General features: G+C 40.2%; 1 protein-coding gene across 2 annotated transcripts in view; it reads left to right on the top strand.

Annotated features, from left to right (window-relative positions):
• Positions 1–20,513, top strand: part of Smarca2 (SWI/SNF related, matrix associated, actin dependent regulator of chromatin, subfamily a, member 2) — a 172,544-nt gene that overhangs the window by 49,079 nt on the left and 102,952 nt on the right. For both annotated transcript variants that reach the window (XM_042699317.1, XM_042699316.1), the window contains exons 10-15: positions 8,427–8,480; positions 12,087–12,217; positions 12,791–12,848; positions 14,862–14,962; positions 16,130–16,277; positions 19,493–19,656. In XM_042699317.1, coding sequence (XP_042555251.1) covers positions 8,427–8,480; positions 12,087–12,217; positions 12,791–12,848; positions 14,862–14,962; positions 16,130–16,277; positions 19,493–19,656 — 656 coding nt within the window. The remainder of the gene's footprint in view (positions 1–8,426; positions 8,481–12,086; positions 12,218–12,790; positions 12,849–14,861; positions 14,963–16,129; positions 16,278–19,492; positions 19,657–20,513) is intronic.

Here is a 20,513-nt window from a genome sequence, read left to right as displayed (position 1 = left end):
CCCCTTGAGCATCTCACATTCTGGTATCCACAGGGATACCAGAACTAATGCCATATGGATACTGAAGGATGAATATTCTGCTTGTATGGTAAATTCTAATTGGGCCAGGTACAAATACCAGCAGAAAGTCTTCATCCGAATTGTGAAACTTGAAAGTTGGTGGCATTTAATCATTCATTCTCTACATGAAATAATGGAACAGAAAGGATTCTTTTTTTTTTTCCAAAAAAATAATTAATTTCATGGCTTCTGAATTCTCCTACCTGTTCATAATTAAGGGGGAGGAACAAATGATTGCAAAGGTACCTTTTTGCACTTGATTTCTTTAGTGGAAGATAGCTTACCTTATTGTGAAGACGAATGAGGAATGACTCAGGTTGGATTTAGACATTTTGTTGGGAAGAGATACCTCATTTTCTTGTCACTGTAGTGTTTTAGATGTTGCAAAAATTCAAGCTCCCAATTTCTGACTTAAAAAGACATTTTCAGGGTTAGCAAAGAGTACACAAGCAAATAGATCCAACTCTTTAATATTCCATAAGTGGACTCAATTAAATGGAAGCTTTAGTTTTTCCCAATCCGAGGGGGAAAAAAAACCTCTGCAGAGACTGTCGTGTGTGTGTGTGTGTGTGTGTGTGTGTGTGTGTGTGTGTGTGTGTGTGTGTGTGTGTGTGTGTGTGTGTGTGTGTGTGTGTGTGTGTGTGTGTGTGTGTGTGTGTGTGTGTGTGTGTGTGTGTGTGTGTGTGTGTGTGTGTGTGTGTGTGTGTTTTGTCGGTCAAGGGGCCTGGACTCTGGGCTTAGGCGCTGCCCCTCAGCATTTCAGCTCAAGGCTAGTAATCTACCACTTGAGCCACAGCACTACTGCTGGCTTTTCACTACTGCTGGCTTTTTCTGCTTATGTGGTGCTGAGGAATCAAACCCAGGGCCTCATGCATGCGAGGCAAGCGCTCTACCACTGAACCACCTTCCCAGCCCCATTTTGTGTGTTTTTTAAAGCATGAATGTTCCTATTTCATAGTTCTTTGTGATTAAAAGCTAATGGTCCAGATTTAAGCTCCCAGCTTATAATCAATAGATTATAAGGCAGGTAGTTGAATAATGGTGACTATATCTTGATCTCTGCATTAACCTGTGGAGAACAAGGATCTGTCATGCTATGTCTCATAATGCTACCTGTTGTACAAAGTCTATAAATTGGTTGTTCTTTCCAAATTCTTGCCTTCAGGTCTGTTAATGACACTTCTATTTGGCTTAATGCTTGTTATGAACTTAGGTAGCGTTCTAGAGAGAAACAAGGAAGCTATAGACATTAGTTAAGCTTGCACCCAAACATATAATCAGTGATGAATGCTGTGAAGGAATGCTGTTGAGCCAAGTTGGAGATGTCGTCTCGTGTACTGGCAACTGAGTCAAAGCACAAGTAATGACAATTTACCTATGGAGATCACTAAGCATCTTATCACCTCACATGATCAACGTGAAGAATTATTTTCGTCCCCTCTACCTACCTGATTCTTCCATTAATTTCAAGATGCTTGGCTTCTGAGCACTCCATGCCCTTAGCTGAGCGGAAGGAAGGAAGGAGGGAAGGAGGGAAGGAGGGAGGGAAGGAAAGAAGGAAGGAAGAAGGGAGGGAGGGAAAGAGGGAAAGAAGAGTGGGAGGAAGAGAAAGAGGAAAGGAGGGACAGGGAGGGAGGAGAAGAAAGGAAAGAAGGAAGGGGAGGAAAAGGTAAAGCAAGGCAAGGAGAGGCAGAGGGAAGGAGGAAAAGAAAAAGAGAGAGGGAAGGGAAAGAAAGAAAAAGTAAGGAGAAGGAGAGAGGGAGGGGGGAAGAGAGTAAAAAGATGAAGAGGAGACCAAGACCTTTCCTAGCTCTCCCTGGTTATTAGACACTTTAGTTTATCTGTAATTTTTTTTTCTCCTTGTATTTTTATTTTTTTGGTCAGTTGTGGGGCTTGAACTCTGGGCTTGGGCACTGCCCCTCAGCTCTTCAGCTCAAGGCTAGCGCTCTACCGCTTGAGCCACAGCGCCACTTCCAGTTATCGAGTGGTTTATTGGAGATAAGAGTTTCATGGGCTTTCCTGCCCAGGCTGGCTTTGAACCACAATCCTCAGATCTCAGCCTCCTGAGTAGCTAGGATTACAGGGGTGAGCCACCAGCGCCCGGCTTCCTTTTATTTTTTATCAGATTGAATGATGGGAGATGCCTTATTACAGCTTCTCTGTGATGGAGGAAATGCTTCTATCAACTGCAGGATTCTTTCCTGTTCCTTTTAGCACCTCCTCACATGAAATAGCATGCTGCACCTCTCTACGTTTTTTTTTAAATAGGAGGAGATACCGCACACCTTTGTTTTGAGAAAACCTGTTCTACTTGACAAAGTGATAGGCCTGAGCTGGTTGTATCACTTGAAGGAAAACTAAGATAGTGACACCTCTAAGGAGAATTGTAATTTAATTGGAAAAGGATTTCTTCTTTCTTTTACTTTGAAACTAATGTACAGTTGCTTTTTAAAAAAGTTATGCAGCCTAACAGAGAAGGCCTTTGTCTTTCTGGGGGAATTGGTTATGTTTAACTGTTGCTTGTAAATAATAGGGTAGATTTCTTGTAGCCTGCTCTGACCTTGTTTAACTTTTCCTTCTCCCAGTGAGAAGCATTTCTATGCAGTATGTTTATAAATCATTTTGAAACATTTCATTCTCAGCCTGACCTTTCATTATTACCCTTAAAAATGGGAGAAAAAAAATTTTTTTAAAAAAGAAGTGAACAGCATGCATATACTTCAGGACCTGAGTAGGAATTATTTTTAACGTATGGAAATACCAAATTTTATGAAAACTAACCTCTGCAGGGTTTGACGATGCATGTCCTGTGTTGTCATTTACCATGATGGGGGAGGGGAGGGAGGAGGGGGGAAGGGAGGGGCTCTGCTCTCTCTGCTCAGGCGGTTCTTAAACACCCACAGCGTGGCCACAAGATAGAGTGAGAATGGAACTGACCAATTTTATAGCAGTAAGATTGAACATGGCCCCATTAGTAAATTGGACTGCTGTCCAAGTCTTGCAAGCTTGCACTCTTTTATATTCATAACTACATAAGAAAACATAGACATGCTAATTTGCTATTAGTGTCTGTAGGATGTGTTATTAAAAGGTCTGTTACACAGTACTGTAGTCTCTTGATCTATTAAGATGATGACAGGAACCCACAGATGATCTACCCCACAGATTTATTGTGGTAGATAATTACATAGAAAAAATTATCTAAAACACTTAGAATACTCCCTGGAATATAGTAAGTGCTCAGTAAACAGTCATTTTTTTCAGCAATTCTGCAATAAAAGTCAAATCATGATTTTTGAAATGTGCTTATGCTTTTTTGGATGAATTTATTTTTCCTTGACAGCATATTTTTATGATTTTGAGTAAGTAAATGCTTACTTGTAAAAAAAAAAAATGAAGCACTGTCAGATATTAGTAGGTAGACATCTTTTAGGACAGCGATAGATCCTTTATTTTTTGTGGACTGCTTACCATAATGTTCCCCAACACCTACAGAGAAAATGTTCTAATTACATGGCCTCTGATCACCTCCTGGTGATAATAAGGTATTTCTCACAGTGCTTTAGGGTGCATTTTTTGCTTCAGAAGCTATGGTTAAGAGCCTCCCACCTACCACTTTAGAAGTCTAGCCATTGCAGGAGTCAACGTCCAGAACCATTTGACATCAAGCCAAAAAGTAATTATGTAATTCTCCCTTCCACATCCTCTGATGGGATGGACACCAATATAACTATGCTCTTGTTATATATTATTGGCATCTCTTGACAACCCATAATACCTGGGCATGGGCTCTGAGAATGTATGAGGCACACCACTCAGAGAGATAGCTGCCATTAATGGAGTTTGTTTTTTCTTAAAAATTACTTATTTTAATTTCGCCCTCTCTTTCCCCCTCTTTCCTTCCCTTCTTTTTCCTTCCCTCTTTTCCCCTGCCTCCCTTTTCCTATAGCTCCCTTCCTGCCCGTCTCTCCTGCCTCTTCTCCTGCCCTACCAACCACTGTTGTAGGTAAATCCCAGGACTGTTAAACATTGGAAGGGAACCTTCTTGGCTTGATGTGTAGTGTTCAACATGGTGCTAGCAAATCTAACCTTAGATAACGAAGAGAAAAAAGCCTGCTCACCTAATTTTCAGTGATGAAAATTAGGAAAACAGAATAATAATGTTGAAACATCTGTTTTAAATTCAAGTTACTCTGATTCTTCTGGGTGCTTTTATCTCTTTCTCCCCCCCCCCCCCCCAAGATGATATAATATATTTCAGCCTCTCCTCTCAAGAATTTTTCTAGTAAGGTCAGGGGAAAACAAGGCATCGATGATGCAGTTTAGTTGATGAGCTCAGTGTCAAAATGGGTAATAGCAGAAGTTGGGATCTCAATCCTGCTTAACTGCATCAACTAGTTCTGGAGTCAGAAATGTTCAGAATGACTTATCCGTAAGTAATGTGCAAGTGCTTGTTAATTTGGTAGTCCTGGACAGTTTTGTTGCTGACCACCTATCCCTATGCTCAAGTGGTTCCTGCACATTGCTTCACCTGTGAAGCGAAGTGAGTCCTTAAAACACCTGCATTTTTCAATGTTGTTTGAGCATATTATAGTTATACCTGCCAGTGGATAAAAATGCATTCACTTTAGGAAGTGGCGCTGTAGCTCAAGTGGTAGAGCACTCGCCTTGAGCTGAAGAGCTGAGGGACAGCGCCCAGGCCCAGAGTTCAAGCCCCACGACTGACAAAAAAATAAAATAAAATAAAAATGCATTCACTTTATAATATTGATTGAAAAATATTTCGATGTAGAAGTGTCAGTTTACAATTGTTTACAATATCTCTTTGAAGCCTCTTGTGTTTTGATCATCTAAACAGAGTGTCCCCATTGAAATCTGTTTTCCTGAGTTTAGTTTTCATAGTTAGGGATTCCTGTCCCTCTCCCCATAGCTCTTTGGTCCATTCTTTTCATATGCCTTCTGAAGAAAAAAACAATAAGTAGCCTGCACATCGCTTTACTTGTGGATATTGACAGTGACGTTGGAGATTGGGGAGCCAAATTGTCTTTAGATCTGAGTAATTTTTAGTAGCAAGTAACCTTTACTTGCTAGTAATTTGTATCATACATATCTCCTTAGCTGACTAGGTTAATTATACTCTTTCCTGCCTTTGTAAGTATAATTAGTTTGAAATGTTTTGTTTGGTAGAAAGAAGCCAATGCAAAGTTCCTTCATTCTTGATTAATGAATGAACTGCAATGCTTATTTATTTACTTTATTTAATGGATCTAAGCACAAGTACCAGCCAGTCATATTGAGATTGTGTGTTAGCAATTCCATGATACAGATAATTATGTAGGAAGATTTCTCAGGTGGGAGGAAACACCATAGCACCTGCCACATCCTACCAGGACATTTCACCAGAGGCACAGCCTCTGTCCAAAGACTGTCCAAAGTTAGATCAAACAGAATCACCGAGACCAATCTTTAGTGTCCATTTGAATAGAGGAGGGGGACTCATCTTGCTTTGCTTTGGTTTCTCTTCTGAAATAAAGCATCATTTTGATGCCAGAATATTGATCTATCAAAGAACTCTGACTAGAGACCACCACATAGCTGAAAGAATCTAAAGTATGATGGGAGATATTCACATCTCATCCATAGACTAGACGCTACTTGGGTTTCACCTCTTATAATAACATAGCAGAACTGAGTTTAAGGACATGACATGCATTAGTGAGGTCACACACCACCATTTTAAACTTGCATATATATATTGGTACCTAATTACAATCATCATCATCATCATCTTCTTCATCATCATCATCATCATGGAGTATATACTACATGAAAGTCCTTGCTTTTAAAGCTTTCAGCCATTCCTTCATCTCAAATAGTCATTGAGTGACTTCAGTTCTAGGCACCCCTGTGGCTATGAGAAAACCTCGGTAAACAAAATGAATGTTAATCCTTGCTCTTATAGCTTCCTGAGTTAATTTTCAGACAATGCCATACCCAGTCTGTTACAGACATTACATTGTGGAGATTAACACTTTGGGGTGAGTATCATATAAAACTCTGGATTTCACATCTGGACCTGTGGTCCAGTTCTGAAACAGTCCTTGGTGTGTAACTAACTGCTTCAAGAGGGAACCAAGTTATAAACAGAAGCAAATAGCTCAAAATCCTACAGCTAAGGTCTTTTTGCACTCAGTCACCGCACTGAGATTCACATGCAGTTTGTCTAACTCCAGAACCAAGTGGCTTGAATCTAATAGTACATTGCCTCTTGGTACTTAATATGACTTTTTACAAAAATGTTTTGGGGACTTTAAGTGATGAAAGAGTCCGATTATGAGGCAGTTTTCCGATAACACTCAGGCTAGCTCATAGTATATTCATAGGAGAGTAGCCTGCAGAATAGTTTTGATTCTATTCATTTCTGGCACTTCAAGATTTTTAATGTGCTATTCATTGAGATGGTGATCCAGTTCCACATGCTAGATATTTGAAATTGGCTTTTTTATTGTCTCATTTGATTTTCTTTGTTGGCCAAATTTGTAGCTTATATCTGGTTTGTGTGGAAAGAATGGTAGGATTAATTGACTTTCTCCTATTAATTAAAACTGTCCTCTGAGTATAGTGCTTGAATCCCAAGAATAGAAGCTTCAGGCATGGTTTCTTTTCTGAGCGGAGGAGTTCTGCCATTGTTTTCTGTGCTCCAACCTTGTAGAGAACTTGGCCTGTCATTCCTTTGAGCTTGTAAATATTTTCACTTCTGAGTAACACAAAGAGAAATCTTAAATCGGTGAGCATAACCAAAGGCATTATTTCTCTTGGGCAGGAGGTACATTATGCCTTGTTCCTTGACATACAGAGATAGAAGTAGTTGGTAAGAAAATCACTTTAACAGAGAATTCAGAAATGTCAGATATTTATGGTTCCTCTCTGCTATTGTAGGGGCAGAAGACAGATGTTAAACATTAAACAGTTTCAGAAAAGTTGCTTTGAGAAGATAACTAATTTGTTATTTTATAGAAGACAAAACACACCAATAGTTGGAGTGAACAAAGTTGAGTTGATGTCATTTCATTATCTATATTCTTAATTAACCAGACCCTAAAGGAGGAAAATTCATTTTTCTTAAATATCTTGATAAAGGAAACTACTACAGTTTTGTTCTCCACATTGAATTACATAGAAACAGTGTAGCTTCTTGATTGCCTTAAAACAAAATTAAAGTTCTGTACAGGTTATATAGAATACTTGTCAGAAAGTTTGTTATAAATGGAAGAAATTTTAGATGGTTTGTATAGATTGCTGTTGAGACTCTCTTGAATCTATATAAAAATGTTACATAGCTGGGCGCTGGTGGCTCACGCCTGTAATCCTAGCTACTCAGGAGGCTGAGATCTGAGGATCGCGGTTCAAAGCCAGCCTGGGCAGGAGAGCAGGAGAGACCGTGAGACTCCTATCTCCAATAAACCACCAGAAAACCGGAAGTGGTGCTGTAGCTCAAGTGGTAGAGCGCTCGCCTTGAGCTGAAGAGCTGAGGGACAGCGCCCAGGCCCAGAGTTCAAGCCCCACGACCGACCAAAAAAAAAAAAAATGTTACATAATCTTTGCTTCTCATTTCGCTTTCTTTGAGGCACATGGAGGTTAGTGGACTGGAGATATTGAATATTGAGAAATGGTAGATGACAGAACTTTTCCTGAGATTGCAGTATCTGCATTACTTTCTCCATGTACACACTGTGGAAATATTGTGTATTATGAAAGCCAATTAGGTAGAGTGGAAAACACCCAGGGAACTCACAGAGTTTTGTATTATTTCACATTTTTTATGACCCAGGAGCAGCTCAGAGCTTATTTTTGATGGACAGTTTTAGAATGCTGTTCTTCATTGCTGATGAAAACTTGCTCAGGGAATAGGATAGTCGAGCTAATTATGTTAGGATTTGTCTTCACCATGCCAAACATGAGAAGAACGATTCCAATTTTGACTGCTCTCTTGATTCTGCCATGTCTTAAGCTCTTTGGGTCCCTAAAGATAAAATCCACAAATCTCTAGTGTACTAGACTTGAATCACATCTGTCTTTAAATGACTCACTGCAAGTTGCTAACACAATACAGGCTTTGTTTCAGATAACAAAGAAAAAAATAAGGAAACTGCTCTGTTGATTAGCAATTCCTTTATACAACCATTTAAAGAAATTATATATATGCCTATATATATATATAGAGAGAGAGAGAGCACTCAGAGTTAAGCTTTGTTAGATGAAGATGAGTGGTAGTGAAAAAGTTACATACCAAAGAGTTGCCATGGCGCCCTGTCCTATCTTCTTGATTTACATGTAACATTTGACCTTGCGTTGCTATTTTGCAGAAGGCTGAGGAGAATGCAGAGGGAGGGGAGTCTGCCCTGGGACCAGATGGAGAGGTAAGAAAGGAACACCACCCATTGCTACTGCGTTCATTGAGTATATACTAAATGAAAGTCCCTGCTGCACCTGTAGCAGCATCCCCTGTGTACCCTAATTTTATTTTTACCCAGATAATCATTTTAAATGAAAACTATACTATATTAGCATAGTAGAAAATTAAAATTAATATGAAAAAGATAAAATGGCGAGTCATCTACTTCTTGCCAATCACCTAATAAGCAGTTTTGTTGTATACCATTCCAAAAATTTCAGTGTACAGATAGCCATATATTTGTGGCTATATGGACTATAGAGTGTTTCCATAATTACATTTGGCCTGTAGATATCTAATACAGAAACATGAACCGTTACCCAGCTTCCCTTGTTTATTACTAATTCGAAATTGTAAAAACACACAAACCTACATGTGTATGTATCGTTTGACATTTTTATAGGCTTATAATGTAGATTCTGTACATAACTACATGGGCATAGGCCTAAATTTCTCCTAGTATTTCTGATAGTCTACTGAGTCCCAAAGATGCAACTACTTATTAAGTGCATTTAGGAAAAAAAGAAAACAACAAAAAGCACCTTCAAAGATCTGTCCAGTGGTTCACAATAAGGAAGCACAGTAACAAAGTAGAACAGAAAGGAATTGAGTTCAAACCACCTTTTTCTCTCAGAGACCCTGATAAGCCTTTTTTTTTTTTTTTTTTTGCACCTGTACTAGGGCTTGAGTATTATCCATAAGCTTTTTTTGTTCAAGGCTAGCACTCTACCACTCGAGCCACAGTTCTACTTCCAGATTTTTTTTGAGTAGTTTATTAAAGATCAGAGTCTCATAGATTTTCCTGCCCAGGCTGGCTTCAAATTGAGATCCTCAGATCTCCTTCTCCTGAGTAGGATTACAGGCGTGAGCCACCAACACCTTTCTGATAAACCTTCTTGAAACATGGGAAGGAGCATGCCCCAAGGAGCTTTCCCATTCAAGCATCACTGGGTTCATGATTCCTGTTCTGAGCTCACAACTTGAATGGATGCAGGAAGAAAAGTTGAACCACTCTTAAATGCAGAAACCTCTTGAAAATAAATGGTGGCTAATCACCATAAGCTATCATAAGGAAAGAAAGACTGGGATAATGTCTAATATGTAGGAACTTCTGAGTGGGATGTTATGAATACTATACATGAGAGCACGTAGAACTGACTCCCCATTTGCAAAAGCTCAGCCTTACCTAAGCATGCTGCCCCTTAGTCTGCAATTAGCAAACACATGGGGAGAGATGGAGCATATTCCTGTAATTGTGTTCTTATCTCTTGGGAAGATGAATTACTGATCTTGGGCTTGTGACATACATCCCTCCCCTCCTTTAATTTGCACAGATGCTATTTCTGTTGGTGCAAGTTTGTAAAGTGGACATCTTGTTCAGTTTGTTTTGAAATAATGTTCTTATTACTCTTCTATGCTCATTTAGTGCTTTGCCAAAATTCTAATTCCAGCCACAATGATTTCCAATTTTCTTTGAGTCACAGCATCAGCAATAAAACAAGCTCTATTATAGTAGTTCAAGATAACAAGATATGATTTTTTTTTTTCTAAGGAAAATGATAGCAAATAGTAGATTTCCTTCTTCAACTTGTGAGTGTATAAATGACCTTTTACATTAATGAGGAGGAAGTGTCCTGTGGCCATGCTAAGTGGTGGGACTTGGAACCGTTGCTGTGGCCCACATAAAAGGGGAAAGAAATGGTAGTATAGAGGAAGCCTTTTCTTCTCTTAAGGTTCTTTGGGTGAATAATTGCTAATACATGACTTCTTCTCTTCATAGGACTTGCTTGAAAGAAAGGGGGAAAAAGTACAGGGGGCTCAGGCTTTTGGCATTTTTCTCTCCTTCCCTTTCCCCTTCCCTCTTCTTTTCTTTTTTCTTTTCTTTCTGTTTTATTTTTTCAGGGCTTAGGCTCTATCCCTGAACTTCTTTTGCTCAAAGCTAGAGCTCTACCACTTGAGCCACAGCACCACTTCCAGCTGTTTCTTAGTAGTTTATTGGAGATAAGAGTTTATTGAACTTTTCTACCAAGGCTGGCTTTGAACCATGATCCTCAGATCTCAGTTTGCTGAGTAGCTAGGATTATAGGTGTGAGCTACCAGCACCCAGCTCTTTCCCTTTCTTTTTTGTCCATTTTCTGTAAGTTATAGAATGAAGCCTTCATACTGCTTTTGCTATCACTTTTTTTTTCGTAATTGGAACAGTAAATTATATGGTAATCATAATTACAGCTGATAGTGTTTCCTATATTTATTTCACCACAAAACTAATTAAGAGTCATTTAGGAAAATTTCTTTGAAATAATAAATTGCCTAAACATTCTGTTTTATTACTCTCCAGGAAATATATAACTTGAAGAATTCACAAATGAAGCATTTCTAAGTATCATACCCAGGGATCTGCCTCTAGAAATCGGTTGCATTCTTTTGCATAGGATTGCTTCATTTGCAGATCTTTTAAAGACAGTTTGTTCTCTAGAGTAGGTTAAATACACCTCACCTCTGCAGTTCATTTATTGTCTTAATGTTTGGAGCAAGCTACTTTTCATGTAGTTTAGAAATGAAGCTTCACCTCAGCTTTGGTTGATTGTCTAGGCTTCAAATAAACCAGGCCTTTTTCTTTTTCTTTGTCATACTTATATTTATAATGAATAAGTTAGATACCTGGTACTTTGGTTTTAGATCAAGCACCCTAGTTCAGTGGATGTCAAGTCAGCTACTAACTAGATGGTGTGAGCTACAGTAGTGTCTTTTTCCTTCTCAGTAAAATCATGGCTTTCTTGTGGTTGTTTCATGGGAATTAAGAAGATGTTAGTTCCAAATGACCAAAATCATCTCTTTCTACCTTGTACAAGAAGAGAGTATGTTATAGGTTGAATACTCTTCATCCTAAATGTTTGAAACTAGAAATATTTCAGATTTGGCATGGTTTTTTTTTTGGAGGATTTTGGCATATTTACATAGATATACTGAGATATCTTGGGGATGGGATCTGAGTTTAACTATATACTTCATTTATATTTCATCAACAGCTTCTACATATTATCTGCAGATGGTTTTATATACTATTGTAGTATGCCTGTGTTTTGACTGTGACTGTGATCCATGAGGTCAGGTGTGGAATTTTCCACTTGTGTTGTCATGGTGACACTCAACATTTTGGATTTTGGGGTCAGGGATGCTCAACTTATTATAAGACAAAGGGTAATTCAGCAGACCTCCAGGGATACTGGAGAATCTGACTCAGTTAGACCCAGTATTCTACCTTACCCTTACAACTGATTCAAGGAATACATGGGTGGGACCTAACATGGCCAGTGTTATTTCACTGCTGATGATAACGTTTTCTTTTCCCCCAGTGGAACGTCTGTCTCCTACCTATACCTTAGTTTCAAGAGGCCATGTTCTCAGTTTCTTTAGTGGGTGGTGGCCTCTCTTCTCACCAAGACTCATTAGGTGATGAAAATTTGAAACTCAGGAACACATTTCAGAGGCTGAGAAATATTCAGCATAGAACTGGGATAACATCATCCTCATATCCAGTGGTGACGTGATTTCTTTCCCCCTTTTCTAGCCGATAGATGAGAGCAGTCAGATGAGCGACCTGCCTGTCAAAGTGACCCACACAGAAACTGGCAAGGTCCTATTTGGACCAGAAGCACCCAAAGCCAGTCAGCTGGACGCCTGGTTGGAAATGAATCCTGGGTAAGGAGTGAGCACAGAATTACTGGTGTCCTTTGCGTGTTGTAGGTTTGGGTGGGCTTTGTAAAATCTTTGAAACAAAAACAACATAGCTTTTGCTGTGTTGCCTACCACCCAACATATTTATTATAAGCTTATAAGTTAAATCTGACATCTACATATAAGGGAAAACATCATCCTTTGTCCCTCAGACACGACTTACTTTGCTTAAAATGATTTTTTCCAGGTCTTGCCATTTGTTTACAAATGGTACACTATCATTTTTTTTCAAATGGATGAGTAAAAATCTGTTGTGTATATATACCACATTTTCTTGATCCATTTGTTCATTAAGGGGCAGCTGGGCTGATTTCTTACCTTGGCTATGGTGAATAATACAGCAACGAACATGGCTTTGTTGTATCCTGGTTTATAATATCTTGGGTAAATGCCCAGGAGTAGAATTGCTGGATCACAAGGTAGTCCTATGTTTAATTTTTTTGATTTGTCATCTGTCAAATTGATCAGTGCCATGTGTGTCTACTGTGTTTTATAATCTTTACAAAATTAAGCCCATTCTCCACTCTTTTTCCTTAGTTATGAAGTTGCCCCTAGATCCGACAGTGAAGAAAGCGGCTCTGATTATGAAGAGGAGGTATGAATGTATCTCCTGTGGCACTCACTTCATTGGAAGTTGGTGGGAGGGATAGAAGTTCTTCCTGAACAGAAGCTGAATCCTTGAGATGGTCCATTGTTTTTTTCCTCCATGATTACCTTTGGCTAAGCATCTGCAGAAGCTCTGGCAGTACATGTCTAGTGCTGCCATGATCTCTTGGGGGCTGCTGGCTGACCGGGAAACCTGGCAAATTCTAAACTCATTTGGTACCAAGTAAAGAGAAGCTAGCATTAAATTGGAGATGGGGAAAATGGCTTTCAGGGAGAATTGAAGTTGGATTACTTTGGGAAAGGCAATCCTGTGCCTCCAAGTGGTTCACCCCGAGAGTTAACTGCCTAAAAAATTGTGAAGTTCTTTAGGCTGTAGAGTCTATTTGAAGTTGTGAGCTTGAGAACATGGATGGAAGAGCAACATGGACTTGATTGAATGAGTTTATCGATCCTCTGGATTTCTCTTTAAGTGTAGTTCTTGTTTGAATCATTTGAGTTACTTGTTACTCAAAGAGAAGTACATTTCTCAGTCTCTTGGAGGGAGTACTTAATGTATCTAAAATGACAATCTTGGATACTTTTAATAGTAACTTAGAAATAATGAAAAATATTGGTCAGGTCCTTTATGGAATGTTTAGTATAATAAATACACACTGAAGGATTAAGTGACTTCTATCTCCTTTGCTATAGCATCATTACTATGTAGCCATTCAATCTGGTGGTTACCAGCATAGAAGAATTGTGGCACAAAGTGGGCTATAGCCCAAACACCAAGGACCAGCTAGAAGCAGCCTAACTGATAAATCACTTACCAGGATTTTAGGGCAATGTCTATTTTCCCTCTTTTTCTTTTAATCTTTATTTTCTAAGTTAATCTACCATGAGCGTTCACTGCTTTTGAAATTAATAAACATTACATTTAATAAGGCATAACCATTTGGACCATGATCATTTATTTCTCAGCTATTCTTTCTATGTCTTGCTAACTTTGGTGAATGAATCCACAAAATGGGCTACTAGGAGAGTTTTCTCTTTTAGGAAGAAAGCCAGAGGAGACAAAGTTAAGAAAAAGTAGGCTGGTTAACCAGAGACTGACGATCAAACACACTTGTGGTGTGTCACTCCCAGTTTTCTTGTCTAAGAGCTAAAGGCATTGGGCTGAGACACTGAGTCCTTATCTCATCCAGTGCCATACCCTCCCCTCCTCTCACCCCTCCCCACCACTGGCCCTGCCAGGTCTTAGAGATCTGTCATCCTGGATTTGAGGTTAGCATTGGTACTCTTCATTGAAGAGTTATGGAGATGCACTGTTACCTTTAAACACTTTAATTTTAGTTTAGTAATGGACCTAATAAATATTTAGTGACACTTGCAACTACTTTGTGGAATATAGTATAATCTACTCCATAGGGTAGGGATATAATAGATCCTTTGCAAATTAATGAGCTTTTTACTCTGGATGCATAGGAATGTGTGAATGTGTGGTAGGAAGCAGATGCACAATAGGGTGGGCAGAAGCTCCAGTACTGCTAAAGTAAGAATGGGAAGCCCCTAGAGTTTGCAGCATGATCAGGGAGAGGGTTTTTTGGTGTTGTTTTTAGGGGCTATAGAAGGATGTTGAGAACTCTAATATCTACCATTGAAGAAAAGGCTATAGAATACTAGTGAGAAAGAGCAGATATGTTCTATAGGACTCTGAATAACAAAATAATGACAAGTGCACGTTTTACTGCCATGATTTTAACATATTATTCTTGCGGGCCAAGTACATACAGGATCCCCAAAGGTCCTTTTTGTTTTCTCATTCGCTGACTTGAGGAACCATGGAATGGTGAATTTCCTCCTTTAAGTAGATGTTGAATGAATTTACTCCCTCCCCTTTAATTGTATTTATTTCCTTCATTTGTGAAGTTGCATACTGTTTGTTCCCTTTCTAGAAAATGTCAATCATAAATTCACTCATTACAACATAGTGCTCTCCTTATCTCTCTTCTTTCTCCAGGATGAGGAAGAAGAGTCCAGTAGACAGGAAACCGAAGAAAAAATAGTTCTGGATCCAAACAGTGAAGAAGTTTCTGAGAAGGATGCTAAGCAGATCATTGAGTATGTAGCCCTTGGAGAGGGCCAGGGGACTTTCTCTTAGAAACTCTTATTTAAGGCAGGGAGATCAACTTAGGTTCACATTCCACCTGAAATTGTCCTCAGCCCCTCAGAGGTCACTTCTGAGCTGTGAACCCCCAGGTCTAAGGGCTTTATGCTGCTCATCTCCTTCTTCCCACTTCCATCTTTTCCTCATTTCTCTCCTCCCTCTTTTATATTCCTCTCTTCCTTCCTTCCTTCCTTCCTTCCTTCCTTCTTTCCTTCTACATTCTCTTCCCTCTCCCTCTCTTTCCCTCCCCACTTCCCAACCTCTAGCTCAGGCTCACTCTTGGATTTCTACACCTGTTGCTTGCATTTCTGTCCAAAGTTAGTTTGATGAAACTATCTCTTAACTGATGGCTTTCCTGCCTTTCCCACATCTCTTAATGGCATCAACATGCTCAGAAGCCAAAATGTGACACATCACTGGTTCTGTCTTGTCCTGGCCATCTATTCTGTCCAGCCCCAAACTTCCCCTACACATTTACCCCTAGCTCATTATCTCAGTTTGTCCTGTCTTATCAGTGGATTGTACGTCCCTTGTGGTGAAACAGCCTGTTTTCAAGAAACAGAAATAGACTGCCTAAGACATTCCTCCTTTCTCTATAGCTGTAGACCTTTGTTTCTGTTCTTTCACACAAACTTTTAAGAATGCTCAGTGGCTCCTTATTGCATATAGAATAAAATGCCACCTCATTAACAAGGGATGGAAGACAGAAGACTACTTTTCTTCTTTCTCTGCCTTTTTGATGTCTTCTTCCATTCCTTCCCACTTGTCCTCCAAGCTTGGGCCAGTGTTTTGGGAATAGGATTTTTTTTTTTAACAGCCCTGGGCAGCCCTACTGGCAAAGCGCAAATCTGCATCTGATGGTTGGAGGTCAAGGGTACCTTTTATGACCTGTCGAAGGAAGGAGTTTCTCTGAGCCTCCAGTTCTTCACAGGCACAAAATGGAGATAGTAATGATGTCCAGCGATTGTGAAGATCACCGATCATGTTATTTTCACAAGGAGGACATGTGGTAGTTGCTAAACTAGACTGATCACGGCTATCTGAAGCTCTCCATTTGTTTTGAATGAAGTGACACCTGTACTAAAATGTTCCCATGTGGTTTTCCACTTTGTCCTTCTCAGAACAGCGAAGCAAGATGTGGATGATGAATACAGCATGCAGTACAGCGCCAGAGGATCCCAGTCCTACTACACCGTGGCCCATGCCATCTCAGAGCGGGTGGAGAAGCAGTCTGCCCTCCTCATTAATGGGACCCTAAAGCATTATCAGGTAGTTGACATGTTTGTGTTTTCTTGGCAAGTCCTAGTCTTCTACCTGAATTTGATTAGAGGCTGTCATGCCCCTGGAGGTACTTGAGAGGTTTGGAAATAGTGGCACATTCTAGATCATGCCGATGGTAATTTTGAGAATCTGCCCATTGTGTCTATCATTTTTCATTCCTAGCACTTGCAAGTTCTTCATGTTTTCTAGGAAACGTCATACCTGTTTACTCCTTTGTAGATTTGGGATGAGTTCTCTTATTTGACACACTGGCTTAATGTTTAGAACAGCTTCAGTGTGGATTTCTTCAAAATGAAATAGCCAGCCCTATTCTGTCTGTGTAAGAAACATCTCACCTTATCCTGAAGAAAATAGAATCTTTCTCTAAGTATTTTAGTTTTGGCTGTAACGTTATGCTATAAATTCAACCATTTGCCTTCATCTAAGGCATGAATGCCTTTTCAAAAGCTAGAATAAAAAGTATGAGCATCTTTGCTTTGATGAAAAAGTAAGCTATAGCTAAGCTGGTTCAGGAGGTGAAGTGCCTTCTTGGCAAGCACAAAACCCTGAGCTCAAACCAACAAAAACATAAAACGAACAAACAAATCCCTAAAACCAAACTCAGCTCTAAACATAAAAAGTGGTCCATTTACTTGATGGGGACTGAGGTTGACTCCCATCTTCTACCTCTGACTGCATGTTTTCCAGATCATTGCTTCATTGGTTCCATGAATTATTCTCAAAAGTTGAGAAAATATTTAAAATTTAAGATGCTTGGTTCAGGTTAACATAGGACCTACTATCAGCTGTAAGCAGGACTATTTCACAATTTACTATCCCAAATCTGGACACTTATAAGAGCATAGAGGAGCTCTTACTATGGATAATGAACATAACCCTGGATTGTCCCAACTAACCAGGCTTGGAGTCACCTGACAGTGACCTCTCGTGCACATTAGCACACTACAGACTTGGCAACAACATCAGCACCTGCATCAGCATCCTATAATTAAATAATTTTTGTAATATTGATTAATTTTATAATTCTGAAACTACCCTGGTCCCCAAATCCACAGTTTTATATCTCACTTGGGATGTAAAAACTGGTATCTTCTAGAATGTGCTTGGCAAGCACTTACTTTAAACCAGTAGATCTCAAGCTTTATGACATCTGGTCCCTTCTGCTCTAACAATGTGGTCCTGTGCTTCTCCTATTGGGTGGGGATGGAGGGATGGAGGGAGTGTGTCTGCTAGTCACACTAGTGCTGCTAAGTGCCAGCAGGTTTTCCCCATAGTGTTGTAGCACCAACAGTGCCAATACCAACATGATAAAAATGACAAGAAACACCTTGGTGTTATTATGAAAATCTACTCGGTCTTGTCAGTGTTTGGAACGAATCTTGAGGTCCCCAGGAATCCCTGCACACATTGGGAGGACTATTCCCTGGCTTTGTTAAAGTTATCATTTTCCCAAAGATCACGATGTCTTCAATAGGTTCAGAATATTGGGTTTTTTTTGAAATATTTTTATTTGTATATTTAATTGTCAGAGAAAAGTTGAAGACATTCTTGATATAACATCATGATAGGAAACTCTGAGTAACAGTTATTGCAGTCATTGTTGTCCTGGGATTTGAACTCAGGGCTTCACTACTTGCTCAGCAGGCATTTTATCATTTGAACCATACCTCCAGCCCTCCAGAGTGGCTTTCTTCTCATTTACCCTACCTGAGCTGGTTGTTAATCAGTGTTTCTATATTTGTGTATGAGAGGTTTATTTGGGGATCATTGGTAAATCACTTTTAGAGTTGTACTGATTTCCTCCTGTCATCCGTCACTCTGCGTCACTCCCTTGAGTGACGCTTAGCTCTTTAGGCTTCCCAGTGAGGAGCTGGTGCCTCACTGTCACTCACTTTCTGTCCATTGTATTCGGTTGCCAGTGGCTGCCTGAAATTCTAGCTACTTAGGAGGCTGAGATCTGAGAATCACAACTTGAAGCCAGACTAGGGAGGAAAGTCCATGAGATTATCTCCAATTAACCACCAAAAATCCACAAGTAGAACTGTGCTCACGTAGAGTGCCAGCCTTTAGCAAAGAAAAAGAAAAAAAGAGCTAGGGAACGGTGTCCTGGTTTAAGCCACAGTACCTGCACACACACACACACACACACACACACACACACACACACACACACACACACACACACACACACATTCACTCTCTCTCTCTCTCTCTCCCAAAATAATTAATTGATATTCACATTTCTCTAATCATAACTTCATTGGCAAGCAAGCTAAATTGACTTTACCATGTACATATGGAGATACTTGTGTGTGTGCACGTACATACACACCCAGATATATTCTTCATTCTATCGATGGTTTGATGGAGCAAGGAAACGGAAGATAGGAGGAAGGAAGTGTAGCAATTTTGCATTCAAACCTCGCCTTTCTTCCCTGCTTAACACGAGGGATCCAGAGCTGAGTCCCTTGTGCACTACTTTCATGCTTTAAATAGATGTCACACACATTTCCAGGCATTTGGCTCCCAGTGTGCTGCCTTTGGGAGCACACATGGCAGAGTTTCCATGTGCTGCCGGGAAACTCTCTCTCTGCCAGGACAAGAAATGTCCTCCCAAGAGCCCAGCAAAGTGGCCCTGGCTTCCTGGTCACGGGACTGCCTTGCTGAGAGGGTGGGGGGGAAAGGCTTTTCATTACCAAGAAAGCCATCCCTAATGATCAGTGGCCCGTGTGCCAAACCTGCCTTCTGGTTTGTTCATCCCCTAATCCTCCCATTGGCTTTTTGTCCTTGGATTGGTTGGAATCGATGTAGGTTTGGGTCTTCTTCATTTGTTATAATTCTAGAATGTCATATACTGTGAAATGCTAAGTAGGGATGAGCAGCAAAGCTGCTTAAAATCCCACCAGTATGCTACAGCCCATCATTTCTAAATCTGATTAACACTCAGCACCTGCCAAGCAGTCCGGATGCTTGCAGGCTCATATTTTAAATTCTTTCTTGCACTGGTGCTTCCCCCCCCCTTCTCTCCCCCTCCCCCCGCCACCCTGTCCCTCTCCCCCCCCTCCCTCCCCTGCACTTGCCTGCGGTGGGCAACCCAGGCTCCAGCTTGGAGAAGTGAAGAAGTCACAGCCTTACTTGAGTTGTATTAGTATTAATTACCTGTGCAGGTCTTGGATAATTGAAGCAATTACTCTTCATTTCAGCTCCAGGGCCTGGAATGGATGGTTTCCCTGTATAATAACAATTTGAACGGAATCCTAGCTGATGAGATGGGGCTAGGCAAGACCATACAGACCATCGCACTCATCACTTACCTGATGGAGCACAAAAGACTCAATGGTCCCTATCTCATCATCGTTCCCCTCTCGTAAGTGAAGTCATCCCTTCCACAGTCACCCTCTCGCCTAGCTTGGCCGGCCTCCTGTCTTGTGTGAGGCAAAAATCCTAGCATGTAATGTAGTACGATTACCAGGAGCAGGTAATCTGAATTAAGGTTTTAATTTCTCACCCCACCCCACCTCAGTCTTCTTAATGGCTAGTTAAGCACTGGATCAAGTGATTTTTTTTACCAGTTGCTAACATTGCTGTCCGTACGACTGTACAGACTGAATAATGACTGTACACTGAATAATGAGGCTCGCTTGTCATCTCCTCCAAAGTGACTCAGAAAAAGCAGGAGGTGTGGGTAGCTTTTTTTTGGTAAGATTAAAAAAAATATTCCTTGTTCCATTTCAAATGTATATGTACAGATACACCTGCACAAAAGATACACATAGACATGTATTTTATATGTGCGTGATCAGAAGATTATATATCTGAACATCTTTATTGTATCTTTTAAATGAGAGAGGAGATCCACATCCTGAATGTGAGTTTTACATTAACCTAACCTTAGTGGGTACATTGTGTGTACAGGCAGCTTGGTTGCTTCGCAAGAACAGTCTTTGCCAAGGCCACCACGTTTCCAGTACCTTGACCGCTCACGGGTCTTTAGGGGGCACTCCTGAATGAAGGATGCTCCGTAGGGCTGCCACTAATGTGGCTGTGAGTGTCAGATTGCAGCTTGATTGTCTGGGATCTGTTATAGTGCTGATGTGAACTTGGATCTTGAGGACAAATAAGGATTCATTTTGTATTTTCTTCTAAATGTGTCTCATACAGACCTTTGTATGTGAATTACCTGTCTCCACAGTACTTATACAATCCTAGGCATTTTATCTGTCT

This window comes from Dipodomys spectabilis, unplaced genomic scaffold, assembly GCF_019054845.1.
Source record: "Dipodomys spectabilis isolate Male_0828 unplaced genomic scaffold, ASM1905484v1 ptg000241l, whole genome shotgun sequence".
NCBI classification, from domain to species: domain Eukaryota; kingdom Metazoa; phylum Chordata; class Mammalia; order Rodentia; family Heteromyidae; genus Dipodomys; species Dipodomys spectabilis.
This window is presented reverse-complemented; position numbering and strand designations above follow the sequence as displayed.